The sequence below is a fragment of the Anabrus simplex genome, chromosome 9 (assembly GCF_040414725.1).
Source record: "Anabrus simplex isolate iqAnaSimp1 chromosome 9, ASM4041472v1, whole genome shotgun sequence".
Classification (NCBI taxonomy): domain Eukaryota; kingdom Metazoa; phylum Arthropoda; class Insecta; order Orthoptera; family Tettigoniidae; genus Anabrus; species Anabrus simplex.
Window position 1 is genome coordinate 84,105,343 of NC_090273.1, and position 16,512 is coordinate 84,121,854.

The 16,512-nt window shown below is 39.2% G+C and overlaps 1 protein-coding gene across 4 annotated transcripts in view; it reads left to right on the top strand.

The window, feature by feature from the left end:
• The window catches only part of LOC136881048 (cilia- and flagella-associated protein 70), a 71,763-nt gene that overhangs the window by 12,912 nt on the left and 42,339 nt on the right, over positions 1–16,512 (top strand). For all 4 annotated transcript variants that reach the window (XM_067153645.2, XM_067153644.2, XM_067153646.2 and 1 more), the window contains one exon: positions 12,219–12,368. In XM_067153645.2, coding sequence (XP_067009746.2) covers positions 12,219–12,368 — 150 coding nt within the window. The remainder of the gene's footprint in view (positions 1–12,218; positions 12,369–16,512) is intronic.

Sequence of the window (16,512 nt, forward strand, 5' to 3'; positions counted from 1 at the left end):
CCCTCCCTTGCTGTACAGTAGCATGATGAGTAGGAAAGTTTCAGCAAGGATGTGTGACAACCAGATATCAGCAATGCTCAGGATGACCTGTCAATGTGCGGACCGACATGGCACGTACCGTCATCGAGCAGCTCCTGGAGGAAGACAGATGATGGACGCTAGGCACGTGCCACGTTAGTCCGCACACTGACAGGTCGTCCCCAACATCGCTGATCTCCGCTTGCCACACGGCCTTGCTGAAACTTTCCTACCCACCATACTGCTGTACAATGGGAGGGAATTAATCCCACGGGCATCCACCAATACACTGTGACATTCTCTTGCATTTCTCCCCTGGAGAATGGCTATTCTGATGTATGCGTATTGATTAACATGGGTTACTTCCATCTCGCACGATGCTCCAGCACTCTCTGTGCTACTACCAGCAATCACAGAGCCATTTGTTTTTGTAAATACATGCTATGCCTGCATAGCTTCCACAAGACAAACAGCACTTTGTGATCTGCAAGAAAAAAAAAAAATAGCTGCAATGACTTTTGATCCAACCCTTGTATACAATGTGTTTGGAATATCATGGTGCAGTTTTCAATCTGTAACTTTGAAAGGAGAAAGAATGAAATCTGAAACCAATGCCAAACTAAAGCAATACTTATTTTTTTTATCTGTAGAATGTTTTTTTTTTTTTGGCTCGTTTTGGCCAACTAGGGACCACGGGGCTTATCTTAACTCTTAGCTAAGGTCTTCTGCTTTTTCTTGGCCCAGTACGCTTTCATTTTCTGGCTGTGTACCCACTTCCTTCCATCCGTCCACTTAGGTTTGGTGGTCCTTGTACTCTTTTTGCTTGTGAGGGACAGTGGGAAGACTCCCTGTAGGGTGGTCTGTCGGTACTGAGATCCCTCTCACTTCTCTGTCAAAGTAAAGTAAAGTTGTTAAATATGGATTAAATGTAACTTTAGTTTCAGTCTGTTGTGTATATTTGGAAAGTCGTACTTCTTTTAGTGGTTTGATTCCATTCATTTTGCCACTTCACTCTACTGAGATCACTTAGATCACTGTATACTACAGTTTTGGTACATGTTTATAGCACTCCACAATGTTGTGGCAGTATAAAGACAGCAGTGGGAATGGACTGAAACTTCTTATTTTATTGTATTAAAAATTATTTATGTTTATAAGATTTTATTCTGTTTTGAAAACTTGTTTCAATCTCATAAACCAGGACCTATCCAAATCATTTTAAATTCTGTTTTCGAAACTCTTATTTATGGGTTGTATAAAATTACCATTAATCTGTGAATTTTAATAGCCTATATTAGTTTTTGATTCCAATTATTATGTGTCAGCCCATACTACACACGCAGTTCTGGACGTGAGTTTTCTGTTTTGTAAATGAAGGCTTTTCTCTAACATTTATTATGACTGTATCAGCAAGAAAGAAGATACTTTTGATTGGAGAAAATAAGAGTAAATATAATTGGTGAATATAAAAGTCGAAGATGAATTCTGTATTATGATAGGTTCTCTTTGGTGGTTGCACCATTTCCTGTTTCTTGATCTTACCCCGCTTCTTCGGTGGAAGCGAGGTAGGAACTGTGTCTTTGATCATCTGACCATCTTAGTGAGTGTACGTGTTCGTCCTTCGGTCCCCTCATGGGAAACCCAGTCTCAGGGTAAGCACGGTTTCTACCTTAACTTTGGTTTTTAACTCCATTCTAATATGATATTTTATCTTTTTCTTACCCAGGAGTTTATCCTCGAGTTTCATGTTCACTGCTAAATTTGTCAAAATGATATAGCTTCTCAGCTAAGATTATATACTACTTGTTCAGAAGGAATATCCTTTTCTTAACTTTGTATAATGTTGTGATTATCCTTCGGGTTTGCCTCCCGGTAATTCTGTGGCACCTTACTTAAGTACTGAAAATCTATGCACATTACCTGAAGAGTTTTAGATAGTGATGCAAGTTTACTGTACCTCTGTGTTTGGTTTTATTTCTATTTTTATGTAGATTGGGACAAGCCCTCTTTTTAGTCGATATATATCATCAAATTAGTGTTTCTATAGATTCAAATTTAGAGCTAAATTTCTTTTAGCATACTGTGCATGTCTGCTGGAAAACTTAATAACTTTAATTTCCCTTTGTAAAGGCCTCTCAATTTTGAGTTTTTGATTTGTTCCCTTTTTTAAATAAATGTTGTAATCCAAGACAGTTACTGGTTTGTTTGTTTGTTTTCCCATAGAGAAAGGCTATGTTCCATTACCTCTTAGGGTTCCATGCCACTTTCCACATCCATTCTGTAGTTGTCATATTTCCTAACCTGGATCCAAGTTATCCTACTAATTTTTATATTTCATTATTATTATTATTATTATTATTATTATTATTATTATTATTATTATTATTATTATTATTATTATTATTATTATTATTATTATTATTAGTATTATTGTTGTACTAGAAGGTACACCTCAACGCCGTGCATTCAAAATTAGCGCCTATATGAACTCATCTATTGGTCAAACTGTGAAACTGATAACACAACAAGATGGAACTTTAATCAGAAGATGTCACCACTGAAATGTTAAGTAATTTTGTTATTGTGAAGTTGCCTAAAATGACTGAATTTCTCCTTGTTTTGTTTTGCTATACATCAAGAAGTTTGGACATTTTTCTACAGATGACACCACTAAAAATTATGATCATGCACTCTGGTGCAAAGTGAGAGAACTTATAATTTAAAGTTGTATTCCTAGGTTTTTCATAACTGATCTATGTTCATTTATTTTTGGGTTGGCAATACTTCCTTTTCTTTCTGCCGGGTTTGAATCTAACCAATCACTAATTTTTGTAATTAATTTTCAACCAATCCCACATTTCTTGTTCACTTTGTGTTAACCAATAAAAATTAGGAGGGTGTGTCCTGATTAGTCTTGAATGAACTTGAACCTTCCCTGAGGGTTTATAAACTGCAGCTTTTCACGTTTCCTTGTCAATTGATCATCGTCTTTCTAATGTGTGTGTTTAAGCAGGAGGTGGGCAGCCTCTTTTGTCAGCAGCAGAACATCTATAAGGTAATGGCCACATAACTTCATTTTTTCTTGCTACCTCCACAAAGTCCGAATCTTTACTATGTACACTACTTTTCTAAAATGTAAAGGTTCTTTTGGCTAATGTATAAAATCTTTAATTGTAAATTAGGGATAGAGAGTGAGTTACCCTCTCGAGCTCCCCTTCATCTTAGTTTGAGGTGTCTGCGATTTAGCAACCTTTTTTCCTGTAATGTATTACCATTATTTCCATGTGAGCCACCTCAAGTAGCTTGGGATTAGCCCCTGTTTCATCGGCCTAGAGCCCTGTAGGTTTTTAAGTTTTCATTATCTTGGAGTGCAGTGTACGCCTCCTTTCAGTTTGAGTTCGGGCTGTTTATTTAACCTGTTCTTTGTCGCAAAGGCCCTGTAGGCTGGGTACTAGATACCCCTGTATAAAATTATTTTCTATTTGTAAGTGGTGCCTTGAGAGGCCAGAGATTGCAAGTTTTGATGTTACCTTGAGTAGGCTGGAAGAAACTGAGAGCCTGTAAGCTCTTTTCAAAGTTTTGTAACAGTAAAGTGTGCATTTGGGAGGCTATATATATATATATATGTTGTAATTTAGGGAGCAAGTGCTCTTGAATTTGGGGACTTCTGCCCTTAACTAAATAATACCACTTCCATTTGTGAAATTGTAAAACTAGGGGCTTGAAGCCTAGAATCTGTAAAAATCACTAATCTTGGACTTTCCTAGTCTTGTTTCAAGATTGCTTTTGTACCTGATGTTTCATTGTTATGTTCATTCAGTGAAAAATTGTTAAGTTCGAAATTCTAAAAGAAATATAACCTTTTACAATTTTAATTCAATTCTTGCTATTGTAGTTAGACCTATTCAAGCCCACACCTTCTTTCACCATCTCTGCGTTCCATACAAACCCTGGAATAATAATAATAATAATAATAATAATAATAATAATAATAATAATAATAATAATAATAATAATAATAATAATAATAATAATAATATTATATTATTATATTATTATTATATTATTATTATTATTATTATTATTATTATTATTATTATTATTATTATTATTATTATTATTATTCATTTCGAATCACCCATCTTTGGGGTACGTCAGATCAGTCACTTCTTAGATGCTTGTGCTCTTTTCTTCTCCCAATAGTTCTTCATTCTAACTGATTTCCTCCTCCTTTCCTCCTCTGATGTCTGAATTTGTTTTCTGGTGTTGTTCTTAACTTGGAAGGAGTAAAGAGATTATCTGGTAGTAAAACTTACAAGCTGAAGAATTATTATGGTAAAACTATAAGAAAAAATATGCATGATTTGGAAAAGATGCAAGCAGTATGGTGCACATATTTACATAAACTCTCAACAGATGTTTGCCTCAAAATGGACTGTGCCTTACAGATTCATGATACAAGTATAATTCTCCTCAAAGGTTAACCTACAAACACATGATCTGCTTGAGCCTGTTTTATATGCAATAAAACCTATATTTTAGGGCTTGTTCCATCCAGACCTTCAAAGAAAATATTTGCATGGTCAAACCCAGAACCTGAATGAGTCATTCAGCAATTTGATATGGACTAAAATATCCAAGAATATGTTTGTTGGATATAATGCCCCCAAAATGGGGGTACTGGAAAGTGTTCTCACCTTTAACATAGGAAACAGTGAGAGAGCATAAGTACTTAACCACCTTGGGATTGAACCAGGTCTGAACACCATCAGACATCTACAGATAATGGACAACCTGCAGAAGAAAAATATGCCGATAGACAAGCAGAACAGATGACCATGGAAGCAAGAAAGATGGGAGGAGGTAACGGAAGAAGGAAAACATGGATGATTCCGAGTATGGCGCTGGGAAGTTTTAAATCACAAGAAGTAGGTTTTCTCTACTACCGGAATCTAAACTTTGAAGTGGTTTTTCTCTCAACAATACTTTTTTTTTTTTAGCTGTGAGGTGCTCATCTTGTAAACTATTAAGGATAACAATATGGAATTTGTACCACCTTTAAAACTAATACTGCCCTCCATGTCAAACATAAATTAATTATTTAACAATGGTAGAAACTTTCTTCATAAAAAGTATATGTGGAAAAAATTGTGATATTGTTTACTTATTACAAAAGAAAAGTAAAACAAAAATAAAATAGTTGACCTTAATTTTGCTCAAAATGCTTTTAAACCTGAGATAAAGGCTGCTGGTATTACCATACAAAATGTCAGTGCTCTATCTGCAGTAGTTTGGAAGATGAGCACCCCCAAGTTTAGCTAATTTAAAATTGTTCATATAGAGAGTACTTGGTACACTTAAATATCACTCACTTCATAAAATTACCACAACAAAAAAACTTTACATTTGGTACAGAATAGATTTCAATTGTACCTGACTGTCAACCCATCAGTTGCCTAAAATTTTTCACTAGCTGGCCAACTTACCCCTGTCTCTTCATAGTCAAAAGTCTCCAAAACATAGTCGTGCTGTAATGGCATCATCTTATTATACACTAGCAAGATACCTGTTCTTCCGACGGTATTATACTGAAATTTATAATTGAATGCTTAACGTTTTATATATAATCAGCCGAAATTCGTGATCTGACTCGTTTTCTGGGAGAATCAACCAAAATTCACAATCTGACTCGTTTTCTGAGAGATTACGGCAAAGTTCCTCCCATTTTTAATCTTTCTTTCCAGCAATCGATTTTGTACTTCCCAGGCTAGGTCCATGTATTCTGCCCGGTCAGTTGGGTCCCTAAATCTTTGCTGTCTTTTCCTATAAGCATTTTTAATACGGATCAAATCCTTGAGGAAATCCAGCGTGGTGTCGTCTTGGGTACCTTGGCAGTACTGAACCTGTGGCCAGACTGCATTCGTAGTCATTACCTGGCCAGAGGACCCGTTTCCAGCGCAGTCCACACATTTTGACGACGGTCCAGAACATTATTATTATTATTAGGGTGGGTGACATTAGTTGAATGTAGGTTGTTGTTATTTTCTGGTGATACAAATGATATACTTCTGTGCATTATTGACCTTATTGTAGAGGTGAACAATTGCATGGTCAATAACATTCCTATCGTTTATTTCAAATGTGTCTAAATTTTTATTTATCTGCCAGGAGAATCTACTGTAATCTTATTTTAAGTTCTCCAAAGGAAAAGATGTCTCTTGAAAACGAACCCAGGAAAGATTAAAAATGATCGGTTTATGATCAGAATCAAGTACATTATGAACAGTGAAATCAATTGGTCTCAACTCCTTTTTCACCCCACCGCCGTTAAGATGATTTACCCCCCCCCCCAAGAAAAAGAAGGCGGGTTTATGTTTAAAGGAGATTCCAAATACCAATGTTCTTGTCTGTTACTTTCAGTTTTGAAATATAAGTATCCACATAAAAAAATTAACTTTTTTTACTTCCTTTCACACTCCTCCCCGTTTAAGTGAATTTTCTGGGGGAAAAAATACTTGTTCCTTTATTAGTAAAGGGTATTCTAAACACCAATTATCACGACTGTAACATTTTCAGTTTTTGAAATATGTGTCCTCATAAAAGGAATTCAACTCCTTTTCAACCCCACACCCCAAGATGATTTCCTCCAAAAATGCATTTTTCTTTGTTTTTAAAGTAGATCCAAATACCAATTTTCACGTCTATAACAACTTTAGTTTTTATTAGATGTAAGTATCCTCATACAATTAATTCAATTAATTTTTCAATTCTTTCATCCCTCTCCCCCGCCCCCTTCATTGGATTTTCTGAAATCAAAGGTATATGTGTTTCTTTAGTTTTAAAGCAGATTCCAAATACCAATTTTCACATCTGCAACATCTTTCGTTTTTGAGATAATAGTATCTTCATACAAATAATTCAACTAATTTTTCAATTTTCCCCCCTCGCCCCTAAGTGGATTTCCGAAAACAAAAAATACATATTTCTTTTTCTTTTCTTTGCTTTTAGGCCATCTGCAGACCACGGTGCTTGTGTTCTAGCTGTGTTTTTGTCATTATCTGCCCATTTTGGCGTACTAGATTGTGTTCTTAGCGGCCTCTTGAGCCTTCCTGTTGGCCCAGTATTCCTTCATTTTCTTGCTGAATTCTTTCCTGCACTCTTCTGACCAATTCCCAGATCCTTTGTGGCTAGCTGATGTAAGGGATGTTAGGAAAGGTTTCATTTTGACCATTAAACGGTATGCATTCCTGTCAGTTATGGTGGCTTGATTTATATTAAGCTCTGCAAGATCTTTGTCAGCTTGCTTGGTCCATGGTAATCCAGTAGCTTTGCCTTTGTTAGCAACCTTGAAGATCTTATGAGATAATCTATTAGGATCCATTCTGTGTAAATGTCCATAGAAAGTTAGACGTTTTCTTCTGATGGCATCTATGAAGGTTTTCTTGATGCTGGTAGAGCTCATTGTTGGGTTTGTACCATCGCCTTCCATCTGGTAGGATCCTTGGCCCTATTATTCTTCTAAGAAATTTCCATTCCTGCACTTCCAGGACTCTCAGTGGAGTCTTTTTAGTTAGGGATAGGCATTCTGCTGCGTAGAGGACTGATGGTCTGACTATTGCATTATAGTGTCTCAGTTTTACATTCTTTGATGAATGCTTTGAGGCATACAGTTTTCTGCAGGCATGGTAGGCCTTGTCTAATTCGATTTTCCTTTGTTCAAGAGCCATCGTTTCACTTAGGTCCTCCGATATCCACTCATCGAGGTACTTCACATTTTTAGCTCTCTTGATCTGCTTTGTATCACTGACTCCCATTGTTGTAGGGTCATTTTTGATGTTGGTGATAAACTCGGTCTTTCCAATGTTCATCAAGAGACCCACTTTAGCTGCTATAGAGTGCAGTGTTTGAAGCTGCATAGTGGCCTCATACGTGTCGTTTGCTAATAAAGTAAGATCATCAGCAAAGGCCAGGCATGGAATCCTCAAGTTGTTTGCTTTAAACCCCATCCTTAATCCGGTGTTCTCAGGTAATGACCTGGTCCATTCTCTTATGATCTTTTCCAGGACACAGTTAAATAATATGCATGAGATACCATCTCCTTGCCTCACCCCTGTTTTGATTGTGAAGCTCTCTGATAATTGACCTCTAAACTTAACTTTGGAAGTGGTGTTGTGCAGGGTGGCTTGCACCAACTTATTAATTTTTTCATTTAGTCCCAGTTCTCTTAAGGTGTTGAAAAGTGTGATTCTATCCACGGAGTCATATGCCTTCTGAAAGTTAACAAAGATAGCTACCCACTGTTGGCACCTTTTCTTGCTATGTTGAAGGATGGTCTTCAGATTTTGTATCTGTTCAGCACAAGACCTTGTAGTTCTGAACCCTAATTGATATTCTCCTAATTCTTTATCCAGTTGTCTTGTTATGTGCCGTTCCAGAATCTTGGAAAAGATTTTATACGATGCTGCAAGTAGTGATATTCCTCTATAGTACTGGGATCTGTTTTGATTCCCTTCTTGTGGATTGGGTGGATAACGGTTGATGTCCAATCATCTGGGAGCCTTTCTTTAGCCCATATGTCCAGGATTACTTTGTGTATGTACCTAAATGTTTGCTCATCAGCTTGTTTCAACATTTCTGCTACTATTCCATCTTCTCCAGTGGCTTTGTTGTTCTTGAGAAGTTGAATGGTCTCCTTTACTTCTTCATAGGTGGGAGGAGGGATGTCTTCGGTGTCCGGGTTAGCTGGTTCTCTAACTGTGCAGGTTCTTCAGCATTCAAAAGTCCTTGGAAATCATCAGCTAGGGTCTTGATGCAGTCATCATCATTGAGGCACAGTGATCCGTCTGTTCTCTAGAGGTGAAAAGTTTGGGGTGTGCACTGGGACGTCTGTTGTTTTAGACCTTTGTATAAATCTCTAGAGTTGTTTCTTCCAAAATCCTTCTCGGCTTGCTTAATCAGTTCTTTGTTTTATTTTATTTTTGCCCCTCTTATGATACCGGAGGTGTTCTTTCTTTGTGTAATAAAGGCTTGTAGGTTGGCTTCATTTTTATGATGATTCCCTTTTAAGCCATGCTAGTCACCTGGCTTCTATAGCCTCATCGCATTCATTAGACCACCATGGGTGCTTGTTTCCTTTAAGTCTGTTGGGATCATCTTCTGAGCTGCGGTTGTTATAGCATCCCGAAGTGGGTCCCATTTTTTAGCAGTGTTAACCCTATCGATGTGTTGGTTCAGACTCTCTTGGTAACTTGCATTGTCTTCTTTAAGTTTGGTGATATCAAACCTAGGAATCTTCTTTTTCTTCATAAGCATAGCCTTAGTCTTATACAGTGGTTTCAGATTCATCTTAAGCATGGACAGGAAATGATCAGAGTCTACGTTAGCTCCTCGTAAAACCTTTACGTTCATAATGTCGCAGTGGTGCTTCCTGTCTATTGCTACATGGACAATCTGGAATTCGCCCATCATGCTGTTTAGGCTGCGCCATGTCATGGCCTTCCTAGGTAGGCATTTAAAAGCCGTAGACTTCAAGGGAGATGTTCAATAAATTTCCAATTTCTTTGAAATCATTTCGGAAAAGGCTAGGAAAGCAACAGATAGGGAATCTGCCACCTGGGTGACTGCCCTAAATGCAGATCAGTATTGATTGAGTATTGAGTATTGAAGAGTAATCCATACTTGGTGCACAGACTGATTAGCCGTTCTCCCATTCTTGTTGGTTCTGTTATGGGTGGGGTATCTTCCTACAGTCTTCCAGTATTTCTCTTCTCTCCCAATCTGCGCATTGAAATCTCCTAGCAATATTGTCATATGATGATGTGGGATGTGGTCTAGGGTTTCCTCAAGGGTGTCCCAATACTGATCTGTAGTCTCTGGGTTTTTGTTGTTAGATTCATTGGTAGGAGCATGGAAGTTAACCTGAGAGTATCCCCTATTGCTAGACCTGAAGGATAGGACTGAAGTTCTGTCACTGATTGAAGAGAAGCCAAGTATGCTAGCAACTTTTCTTTTTTTGCTATTTGCTTTATGTCGCGACACAGATAGGTCTTATGGCGATGATGGGACAGGAAAGGCCTAGGAATGTGAAGGAAGCGGCCATGCCTTAATGAAGGTACAGCTCCAGCATTTGCCTGGTGTGAAAATCGGAAAACACGGAAAACCATCTTCAGGGCTGCCGACAGTGGGATGCGAACCCACTATCTCCCAGATGCAAGCTCACAGCTGCGCGCTCCTAACCGCATGGCCAACTTGCCCGGTTTGCTAGCAACTAGTTTGCAGTGTACTGCGAACCCTGTCCCCAGGAAGGGTACATTCATCATGACTCTCTTACCAGCCTTTCCCTTATATATATTCTATATTCTTGAGACTCCATGCCATTTTCATCTGGGAACCTAGTCTCTTGTAAGGCTGCAATGCTGATGCTCTTGTCTTTCAGGATTTCAAGAGTGTGTTTAAGTTTCCCGGTCTTGATCAGGGAGTTAATATTGATCGTAGCTAGGTATGTGATGTTCCTTTTTCTTTTAGTTCTGACTGGGTCACATGAAGGCATAGGTCCCCCAGAATCCGTCGACCTATATGCCCCGTCATGAACAGGGGTGGATTGGTTACCACCTGGGGATCTAGCATTATTGTTTTCGTACTTCATGTTTGATACAGTCTATCACACAAGTATGTATAGTTGGTCACCCGAAAGTGATGAGTTGTTGACTATCAAGGTTGTAAGCCTTGAAGCCCCCAGCACTGATCGGCTCACTGACCCAGCTTCCCGCTGGGATTGGTTAGCCAACCTTCCACTGAGGTGCTCAGCTTAACAGGGACACCTCTTGTAGGTTACGTACTGGAGTTGGAGTGAAAGAGGCTAGTTGGATTCTCTTGCTGAATTCAATATTTTATGTTTCAGATACCCGGTAATGATGCATTTCACTCTCATTTTCCCGGAGCCACAAGGACTTCTCCCAGGTTAATTCCTGGGACCACATACTTTTTATTTTTAAAGGATATTTCAAATACCAAATTTCACGTCTGTAACATCTTCAGTTTTTGAGATATCAGTATCCAAATAAAAAGAATTCAACTCCATTTTCAGTCATTTTTACCCCCCACACAAGTGGTTTTTCTGAAAACAAAAAATACATATTTCTTTATTTTTTAAAAATTCCATTTTTCATTTCTGTAACATGTTAAGTTTTTGAGATATACTGTAGACATGCTCATTTTAAAATTTCACCCATTTTTTAGGTCCCCTTAAGTGGAGTTTCAGAAAACAAATAAACTATATTTCTTTACTTTTAGAGGAGATTCCAAATATCAATTTTTATGTCTTTAATATTTTACATTTCTGAGATATACTGTAGATGTAGTCTTTCTAAAAATTCACCCCATTTGTCACTCCTGTTTAACTCCCATTAATTGTATTTTCCAAAAACAAAAATACATGTTTCTTTATTTTTAAAGGAGATTCCAGATACCAATTTTCAAGTTTGTAATATCTTCAGTTTCTGAGATATAAGTATTATCATAAAAGGCATTCAACCCCTTCTTCACCCCTACAAGTGGGATTTCCCAAAAACAAAAAATACATGTTTCTTTATTTTTAAAGTAGATTCTAAATACCAATTTTTACATCTGTAAACTTTTATGAGATATTGATACACTCACTTTAAAAATTTCTAAAAATCACCCTATTTGTCACTCCTGTTTAAGCCCCATTAATTGGATTTTCCAAAAACAAAAAAATGTGTTTTTCTTTATTTTTAAAGGAGATTCCAAATACCAACTTTTAGGTCTGTAATATCTTCACTTTCTGAGATATAAGTATCCTCTTTAAAGGCATTCAACCCCTTTACCACCCCTCCTAGTGGGATTTTCCTAAAACAAAAATATGCATTTTTCTTTATTTTTAAAGGAGATTCTAAATACCAATTTTTACATCTGTAAACTTTTAAAGTTTTGAGATATAGATACACTTATTTTAAAAATACCCCCCCCCCCATTCACCCCCTTAGCGATGGAATATCCAAAAATTCTCCCTTAGCAAGCCCCTACATTGTAATATAAATGTATCCTCAAAATTGTATTTCTTTATGTCCAGTAGTTTTGGCTCGGCAATGATGAATGTGTCACTCAATCAGTCGGGATATGGTCTTTTATATATATAGAAGATAGTATGCATCATTTGATATGACTGTTTTACTTTTCAGCAACGCAAGTACCTTGAAGCTGAGATGGCTTTATCTGAAGCTCTCCGACTAGATAGTAGCTGCCCCATAGTCTGGGCATATCTAGCCTTGATCAATCTGCAACATGAGAGAGAATGGGAGTATGAGCAGTGCTTCCAACAAGCAATAGATGTAAGTACAATATTCTCTTTTTCTTACAAAATTGTGCAAAAACTATTTCTAGCCGAGTGCAGCCCTTGTAAGGCAGACCCTCCGATGAGGGTGGGCGGCATCTGCCATGTGTAAGAATCTGCGTATTATTGTGGTGGAGGATAGATTTATGTGTGGTGTGAGAGTTGCAGGGATATTGGGAACAGCACAAACACCCAGCCCCCGAGCCATTGTAATTAACCAATGAAGGTTAAAATCCCCGGCCCGGCCGGGAATCGAACCCGGGACCCTCTGAACTGAAGGCCAGTATGCTGACCATTCAGCCAATGAGTCAGACGACATTGGGTCATCCTCAGTAAGATATGTATGATGTATTAAAAGTATAGGAGACACACAAAATGAAATGTTAGTTAAAAGGTTTTATAAAACATGATGAAAAACGGTGAAATGTTGATCATTAAAACAGTCTCGAGCTGCAAGGTCTTTCTGTTTCAATGTTTTTTGTTCTCCTTTGGTGTGGATCAACTGGTATCTGTATACTGTTGGCTTAGTTTTTGTGATCCGACATGGGCTGATGTACGTAAGTATTATTGAATTTGAACCGTCTCATTTTAGTCTGTAAAATGGATAATACAAATCGAATTAAGGTTGAAAAATGGTGACTAACAGAAATAACATTTAGATTAAGTTATGAAGAACAAAAATTAACTTACGTTACGTGGCCCGCTTGTATCACCCGTGTTCTCTAATTACGGAGTCCAGCTCTCGACTGACTTGCTTCCGCAGTCGAGATGCAAGACGTGTTGCTGCAAGGAAGTGGAGTGGGCAAATGGGGCACGGCTTGCGGGGGTATTGATCAGTATGGATCAGTATAAGAACCCAGCCCTCGACTTAAATGAGACAAATGAAAAAAAAAAAAAAAAAGGAACGTAATATGGGGAACTTTTATTCTTTTATTCTGATCAGTAAAAACAGGAACATAAGAACTCACAATTATTACACTCGATTTCAGTCACCGCCCCCATTATTCCGCATACTCTCATTCTCCCACAAGCCCCGCCCCATTTCCCCACTCCACTTCCTAGCAGCAACAAGTCTTGCGTCTCGACTGCGAGAGCAAGTCAGTCGAAAGCTAGACTCCATAATCAGAGAACACAGGTGATACAAACGGGCCACGTATGGTAAGTTAATTTTTGTTCTTCATAACTTAACCTAAATGTTGTTCCTGTCAGTCACCACCTTTCAACCTTAATTCGATTTGTATTATCCATTTTACAGACTGAAATCAGACGGTTCAACTTCAATAATGCTTAAGTACATGAGCCCATGTCAGAAACAAAAACTAAGACAACAGTACACAGATACCAGTTGATCCACACCAAAGGAGAACAAAAAACATCGAAACAGAAAGACCTACCAGCTCAAGACTATTTTAACGATCAACACTTCACAGTTTTTTAACTTTCATCATGTTTCTTAAAAACTTTTTAACTAACATTTCATTTTGTGTGTCTCCTATGTTTTTAATACATCATCATGTCTTACTGAGGATGACACAATGCTGGGTTGAAACATGTCTATTTATGTGTGAACTTTTGTCTTAATTGGACATAAAAATATATATAGCATTGACTAGGAGGATTAAAATAGTTTTTGCACAATTTTGTAAGAAGTTCAATCGTCAATACGGATTCAACAATGAGATTCATAGTCTGTAATATTCTCTTTTACTTTCTTTTTACTCATATCAGAACCTAACCTAACCCCATGGCACTATAGCCCTGAAGGACCTTGGCCTACCAAGTGACCGCTGCTCGGCCCGAAGGCCTGCAGATTACGAGGTGTCATGTGGTCAGCACAACAAATCCTCTCAACCGTAATTCTTGGCTTACTAGACCAGGGCTCCTATCTCACCGTCACATAGCTCCTCAATTCTAATCACGTAGGCTGAGTGGACCTCGGACCAGCCGTCAGATCCATGTAAAAAATCCCTGACCTGCCCAGTAATCTAACCCGGAGCCTCCGGGTAAGAGGCAGACATGCTACCCCTATACCACAGGGCCGGCAGACACTCATATCAGAAACCTACTCATATAAAGGATATACCTTATCTGATCAAAAATATATAGACACCTCTCTGTACACGTAAACTAGAGCCTGGATGTTACTACGACTGCCGCTACTGGCTGGGGGCTCATTGGTGCTCCGTACTATGAGATACCTGCAGAATGGGTGCAGCAAGGGAGCTTAGTGACTTGAAATGAGGAATGGTCATTGTTTGCCAAGTCACTAGACAGTCAGTCACGGCTATTTCTGCCCTTCTCATGTTACCTCAAGCTGATTATTGGAGGTGCGATTGTGAAGTAGAATTAGGAAGACAAAATTACAACAAAACGAATGTCACATGTGTCAGCCGACAAGGACCATTGAGCATTGAGAAGGGGGTTTGGGCAAATCACATGATGTCATGAGATACCATCACCCCTGAATTCCACAATGACACTAACTGTTCAGTCAGCACCACAACTGTATACTGAGAGATACAAGGGCAGGGATTCAAGGTTCAGGCAGCTGTCTATAAACCACACATTTCACCAGTGAACACTGAGTGCTGGCACTAGTGTGTGGAGGTACATGATTGGGAGAGATGAAATCAATCAATCAATCAATCAATCAATCAATCAATCAATCAATCAATCAATCAATCAATCAAATGAGAATATTTGGATGTGGCAAATGCTAGGTGAAAAATCCAAACTCAAACCCCATGGCTACTACAGCCTCTGAAGGGCCTTGGCCTACCAAGCGACCGCTGCTCAGCCTGAAGGCCTGCAGATTATGAGGTGTTATGTGGTCAGCACAACGAATCCTCTTGGCCGTTATTCTTGGCTTCTTAGACCGGGGCCGCTATCTCACAGTCAGATAGCTCCTCAATTCTAATCATGTAGGCTGAGTGGACCTCGAACCAGCCCTCAGGTCCAGATAAAAATCCCTGACCTGACCGGGAATCGAACCCGGGGCCTCCGGATAAAAGGCAGGCACACTACCCCTACACCACGGGGCCGGCAACTAGGTGAAAAATACATTAGTATTATTTATTTACTACAATTCTGTACAGAAATATGGAAGGTCTAGAGATATAGGGTGAGGCCCCTGCACATATAAAAAGTTCCCTAGACCTACCTTAAGATGAGATATTATTTACATAGTTTACAATATACTTAAATAGTACCATGCAAGATATACACATATATACACTGACTGACAGAGCAAATGCAACACCAAGAAGGATTGGTTCGAAAGGGATGAAAGTTGGGGAAAAAACAGAGACGGCACGGATGAATAATTGATGTTTATTTCAAACTGATATGCAGGTTACACAATGCGCACGGCATCGACTCAGTAGGATGTAGGACCACCGCGAGCGGTGATGCACGCAGAAACACGTCGAGGTACAGAGTCAATAAGAGTGCGGATGGTGTCCTGAGGGATGGTTCTCCATTCTCTGTCAACCATTTGCCACAGGTGGTCGTCCGTACGAGGCTGGGGCAGAGTTTGCAAACGGCGTCCAATGAGATCCCACACGTGTTCGATTGGTGAGAGATCCGGAGAGTACGCTGGCCACGGAAGCATCTGTACACCTCGTAGAGCCTGTTGGGAGATGCGAGCAGTGTGTGGGCAGGCATTATCCTGCTGAAACAGAGCATTGGGCAGCCCCTGAAGGTACGGGAGTGCCACCGGCCGCAGCACATGCTGCACGTAGCGGTCGGCATTTAACGTACCTTGAATACGCACTAGAGGTGACGTGGAATCATACGCGATAGCGCCCCAAACCATGATGCCGCGTTGTCTAGCGGTAGGGCGCTCCACAGTTACTGCCGGATTTGACCTTTCTCCACGCCGACGCCACACTCGTCTGCGGAGACTATCACTGACAGAACAGAAGCGTGACTCATCGGAGAACACGACGTTCCGCCATTCCTTCATCCAAGTCGCTCTAGCCCGGCACCATGCCAGGCGTGCACGTCTATGCTGTGGAGTCAATGGTAGTCTTCTAAGCGGACGCCGGGAGTGCAGGCCTCCTTCAACCAATCGACGGGAAATTGTTCTGGTCGATATTGGAACAGCCAGGGTGTCTTGCACATGCTGAAGAATGGCGGTTGAC